Source organism: Pezoporus occidentalis, unplaced genomic scaffold (genome assembly GCF_034315485.1).
Source record: "Pezoporus occidentalis ecotype Australia unplaced genomic scaffold, CSIRO_AGI_Poc_V1 ctg2544, whole genome shotgun sequence".
Lineage (NCBI taxonomy): Eukaryota > Metazoa > Chordata > Aves > Psittaciformes > Psittacidae > Pezoporus > Pezoporus occidentalis.
The window spans coordinates 1-6,111 of NW_026914442.1; the positions used below are offsets into that span (position 1 = coordinate 1).

Consider the following 6,111-nt stretch of genomic DNA (forward strand, 5'->3'; position numbering starts at 1 on the left):
ACCTACCCATGCTCACGTGAATGTTTCATTGCGATGATGGTCTAGGACTATGGAATTATGTCTGTGTGGTGTGGACATCATCATGAAGAAATAACTGGGACAGCTCAGGAACAGACACACGTTACTTCATGACTTCTGGTTGCCCAAAAGAGTGGTAAATGCTCCATCCCTGACAGTGTTCAAGGGCAGGTTGGACACAGTTGCTTGGAGCAAGCTGCTGTAGTGGAAGGTGTCCCTGCTCGTGGCAGGGTGTTGTGACTGGGTGATCTGAAGGGACTATATGTTCCCTATAGATGAGAATTGCTAACTAATTGTTAGGTTAACAAGGCTGTCATATGAATATCATCTTTAATGTTCATGTCAATAGAGGCCAGGTTTTGAATCATCTCCACAAAAACCAATATCCTTCTCCAAAACATTTAGGCTGATCTAACAGCACCTGAAGCACAGGGCAAAGAGACCCATGTCCAGCTCTTCCTACCAAAAAGGTGCTTGCTATTTGAGGTATCAGAACCATTTATGCAGAGGATCCCCATCATGTATTTGATGTGGGAAGTTTGTGTCTACAGCCAGGGGTGGCTGCATTTTATAGATCCCTTCTCTGCAAAGATTGAAACAGAATTCATATGATGATGCTCTCAGTATGAAATGTATTTCCAAAACCTCAAGGCTGTTTCTTGTGTTGCTGGAATTCACCATGCTGCCTCCCCGGCATGTTAAACTGAGGTTTCTATTGCCAGCTCACTGAGCAGTTTCCTCCACACAGGACTATGGCAATCTAGAGCTCTATTAGTGAAGTATCATCCAGTCTGGGTAAATGTTTGAGCATTTCAGTTGTCTCTGAAATGGAAACTTTCTTAAACACAAGAGGAAATAAGGACACCAGAGTGGGCTAATTCATCAAGCAGCGATGAGCCCTACACAGGACACTGCTCATCTAGACTCCTGTTTTCACAGAAGCTCAGAGCAGATGATCTTTTGAGGCCCAGCCTGGGCTTTCTGTGGCTCTATGATTCTATATGCATAGTGCAAGCCAAAATATCCAACAAAATGGAAGAAAACAAGATATGGTGAAAGTTTTGAAGGAAGCTCTCTGATATCCAAGGTGCCAAGCCCTTTAGCATTTAATGATACAGATTCTGGCTCCTTCATTGACTGCAGGTCAAAGCCACGTTGCCCCCACACCTATGACAGTGTATGCTTTCATACTGTTGTTTTTCTGAGCACATAAAAATTCTGTTCACCATCCATATACTTTCCCAATATCAGTTAATTGCCACTCACAGCAGGTAAGGGAAAGATACTTTCCCCCATCAGTGTGTTTTGGCTTTATTGAGACCCAGACAGCTCTCACTTACCATCAATTCTTTGTTCTTTCATTTATGGAAGCTTCCTACAAAGTTAATTCTAATGTGAAATAGACAATTTGGTTTTCGCGGTGTGCTTGAGCATGAGCAGGGCATGGACATGGGATATGGGTGCTTATCTCCAAGTGGAATTCCATTTCTCTCACCATTTAGGTAAAAGGTTATTTCAGATGAATGTAAAACACCACTTACAATGAATGGGAGGAGGTCCTGATGTGCCCGAAATGTCCCTAACACTGGGTGGTCTCAGCACAGTTCATCATCCTCCATTATGAATTATATTGTCTATAACTTTTTCCTTTAAATGAAATCTCCTGTGAAGCTGCAGCCTGGGGAGGGATTCCCCTTGACATTCAAAGGCGCAGCTTGAGATCTTGATTCCCACCAGCTTCTTCTCTTTGAAAGGCACAAACAAATGCCATGAATCTTCTGAAACCTTTTCTGTGACTCTTTTTCAGCAAGCAAATGTAAAACTACACTTCCTCTTCCCTCCCACCCCAGCAGCTTTAATAAAGAGCTCACAGGTAAGAGTGAGGAATTTTATTGGAGCTGAGGGACACGGGCAAGAATCTTGCAAGAAAAATAGATATTTATCAGTGACAAAAGTTATAACTGAGCAAAGCTGATTGGTGTTTCCTGTGAGGGAAAGAGGCCTGGGATAACTGAGGGTAATTTCTTCCTACAGGCTGCTGGCTATGAAATGAATTGAAGTTTGAGGTTCCTCTCCTTTTAGTTTCCTTCCAAGGAAGGAAGATGTGATTCTGGGGATCTATATCTCATTAAAAACTGTAATTGAGTTTTGTGCAGGAAGTGTGGAAGAATCTACATCAAATCATGGGGATTATTGGGAAAAATCCCTTTGTTTTAGTGCCCCATAGGCTTTCTCACTTGAGATGAACTGTTCATGTCCTGGATGACAGAAAGCTTCTGTGTTGCCAGCAGCTGAAAATCCTCCTCCCGCATTTCATCAGAGACCGCTTCACCTCCCTGTTCCTCAGGCTGTAGATGAAGGGGTTGAGCATGGGGATGAGCACAGCATAGAAGATGGAGGCCACCTTATCCAGGCTCCTGTGGCTAGAAGGAGGTTGTAGGTACATGAAGAATCCTGTCCCAAAGTACATGGAAACAGCCATCAAATGGGAGGCACAGGTGTGGAAGGCTCTGGCCCTGCTCTGTGCTGAGCACATCCTCAGCACGGTGCGCAGGATAGAGATGTAGGAGAGAAAAATAACCACACTTGCACCCACCGCATTGATGGTGACGAAGGCAAAGATGACCATCTCACTGCTGTGGGTGTCAGAGCACACGAGCTTTAGCACAGGGAAAAGCTCGCAGAAGAAGTGGTCAATGCGGTTGGGACCACAGAAGGAACCTCCAAACGTGCACCAAGTGTAGGTGATGGCAGTGAGGAAGGCAAATAGGTAGGATGATGCTACCAGCTGCCAGCAGACATGGCTGGAGATGATGGTCACATAAAGCAGAGGATGGCAGATAGCAACGTGCCGGTCGTAGGCCATCATGGCCAGGAGGTGACACTCAATAGCAGCAAAGAAAACAAAGGTGAGGAACTGCATCATGCAGGCAGTGAAAGAAATGGTTTTGTCCTCTGATAACAGGTCTGCCAGCATCCTGGGGGAGATGACTGTGGAATAGCAGATGTCAGTGAAGGCAAAATGGGTGAGGAAGAAGTACATGGGGGTGTGGAGGCTGGGAGACACCCGAACCAAGATGATAATGCCAAAGTTCCCCACCTGAGTGACAATGTAAATCAATAGAAACAAGACAAAAAGAGGGGTCTGCAGACATGGGCTGTCTGTAATTCCCAACAGGATGAAGTCAATCTGGGTGTGATTTCCTCCCATGACCAAGTGTTACCTGTTGAGGCAAAAGGAAGGAAACTAATGAAAAATAGAGATTCAGATTGGGACCATACTAATTCTAATCAGTGACCATTTAAAACATTACATTTTAGTATGTTCTACTACATTTTTTTCACCCAAATTTTATATGCTTTATTGTTTTTAGTTGAGATATTTCAAAAAGAACAAAGAGCACATTGAAGCAACAAATGCCATTTTTCAGTTTTCTATGCCGGGACACTCAAAACTATGGGTTTATTCACGGATGTGGGTTTTTCAGATTTTAGGAAAGAATCAGATATGCAATCACTTTAAGTTCAGAGGCAATTTGTGTCAGAGGACACCTCAGAGGAAGCTCATCAGAGTGAATGTAAACCTGAAGCAAGAGAAAGTCACATTCCCAGTGAAATCCCAGCTTACACATGCATGACCTCCAGACATTTTCCCCTGGCTTATAGTCATCATTCTAGTCAACAAATCACATCTATCAAATCATTTGAGATCATTTGCAACAGTAACATTCACATGGATAAATACATGATTTATGACTTTCTGAGCTTCAGCACGCTGAAAGATCCTAAACCCATGGGCATTAAGTTCCTTGCTTTATAAAGGAGTTGATCTTAGGCCGATTCCCAAGGCTCATTTGTTAGTGACAATATACTGCTGACAATCTGCAATGTTGCATTTCTTTATAACAGAATAAGATTCATCCTCATTTAACTCTTGAATAAATCAGTGCATCTTGCTTTAGTAGCCTGTGTAAAAGAAACACAACCTGCATCAGACGTTGCTCCCTCTTCTTATAAAAAGAACCCACATTGGTAAGGCTGTTTTCTGACACAGCTTTCCCAAAGAGGACACTAGAACACGAAGAAGCAAGCTCACTGCCTCACTGCAGGTGAGGCTCTGCTTTGTGTTGGTGTTACCTCCTGTGCCTTCCCTCTGTCACCGAGTGATGGGAGCCAAGGGTTTATCCCCAGTGCAGCAGAGAACGTGCCAGCATCAGCTCTGTTAAGCACCTGATGTGAAGAGAGGGGAGCTCCTGCCAGACTCCAAGAGCCCAGCTTGTGGTGCTGGGGCTGTAAATACAGTTGCATGTGCTCTGCTGGGAGGAAGCCTCCAGGGCTGCTCATGCTTTCCCAGAGGAAAACAAAGAGAAGGGAAAGCAAAGGGTGTGAAATCAGCTCTGAAAGGCACTGTGGTGCTTGGGCATTTGAATGACATGGTGTGCATGAGTTATCCCTGATCATAGCTACACAGCAGCAGTGATGAGCAGCTCATAGGATGCTTTTGATGTACTTGTGGATCATTCAAAGGTTTTGTTTTGACATTGGCAATGGAATCAAAAATGGGTTTAGAGACATTTCAGATCTTGTAGAGTGTCCCCAAATGGGACATGAAGCACAAGTGACTCCATCTCTGGAGCTGCTGATGTCCATCTGTAGACACTTGAGAGCCCAGTTTTCCATTCCCAGTGGAGTTATCCACATGCAGTGCCTGGATGTCGAACAGCTGAGCTGGTGCCTCTGGGCTTCCACTGTATTCAAGGGTGAGAAATGGGTATTTTCACACAGTGATGAATTGTCCCAGCTTTAACTAATAGGCTTTTATCCCCCTGAGCAGCCTCAGCTGGGGTTCCATCCCCACCCTTTGCCTATTTGTCCCCCATCTCTATCAAAGCTCAGGAAGACTGAGGTTTTTTAGATGGGTTTTGTTTTGAACTTTAGCAGGAGTTCTGCACACCTTTGCAATTCTTTGATGGTGATTTTGGCTTTCTCATTTATCTTCCTAGCATTTTTTGGACCTGTTCCTGAACAAGGGATTGACTTGACCCTTGGCTTGGTCCTGGATCTGCCTTATAATCACCTGCTTGCCTGATGCACTCTAATCTTGGCTGAACTTAACCCAAGTCTTCTTTTCCTGCCCTACTTCTCTTGCTCAGGTACCGTGGGATGGTCCCTGCACACTGTGGTGCTCTTCTTTGGCTCTGTTGATAGAGATTCAAAAGTCAAAGCCCTGTGGCAGTCCCCAGGCTCCTGCAGAGCAGAACCCATCACCCTCTGCACCCCAACAGCCCAGCCAGTGCTCACTGCTCTGGCAGTCCCTCTCCATCCAGAGCATGTCCCTACCTGGGAAATTAGGAGACAGTCTTTTCAGTGAGGTGAGTAGAGTAATAAATTGAACCTTATTTTCAATTGTTATTATCTTTTCCTTAGTGCTTTCTCGTTTACCAAGTACAGCATTAGACTTTCATTCTTCAGCAGATTGGCAACACTTTGGTTTGGATGTAGCTTTGGCACGATGTTCATCTGCTGGTTTTGTGACAGAGGACACCAGAGTTTCAGTGATACCAAGGACTTTGGCTTCCCCAGCCTCTTTCTTAGGCTTCCAGGCTTGCTTTGGAACCATTTCTAAGTCTTGCTTTCTCCCTGTGACTGGTTTGTGCAACAAGACCACAGACAATCTGATTTATCTACACTCTTTTATTGACCTTACTGGGTTGTTTTTTTTTCCCCTGTGTGTAGGTCTTTTCCCATCTACACTTGACATTACCACCAGGCTCCTTGCTAGCCCTGTCAAAAATATATTCCAAAGCTGTCAGCATCTCCAGGTGATAGCTTCAAACCTACATTATGACCTCATCTTATTTTCAGGGGCTTCTTCTTTTTTCTAGTGAAGTACAGGAATTGTAATGGTATTATTTAATGAAGTAGATTATTTTAAGATGAAAGATGCATTTCTCTCATTTATGTTAGGCCCTGCTTTGTAATTTCTGTCAGCTCTCTTATCTAACTGATAAAGCAAGATAACTTATCCAAAGAGTCTATATATTTTATGTATATATAGGTTCTATATATGTAAGAAGACAGTCTTAAATGCTC

At 43.9% G+C, this 6,111-nt stretch overlaps 1 protein-coding gene across 1 annotated transcript; it reads right to left on the reverse strand.

The window, feature by feature from the left end:
* Positions 1-2,350: 2,350 nt before the first annotated feature.
* Positions 2,351-4,213, reverse strand: LOC134166183 (olfactory receptor 5AP2-like; the record flags this gene model as incomplete). Its single annotated transcript, XM_062623583.1, has 3 exons — positions 4,047-4,213; positions 3,172-3,242; positions 2,351-3,009 (listed from the first exon to the last, which is right to left on the reverse strand). Coding segments are annotated over exons 2-3 (717 nt in total), but the record flags the coding sequence as incomplete, so codon positions are not given.
* Between the last annotated feature and the right edge of the window lie 1,898 nt (positions 4,214-6,111).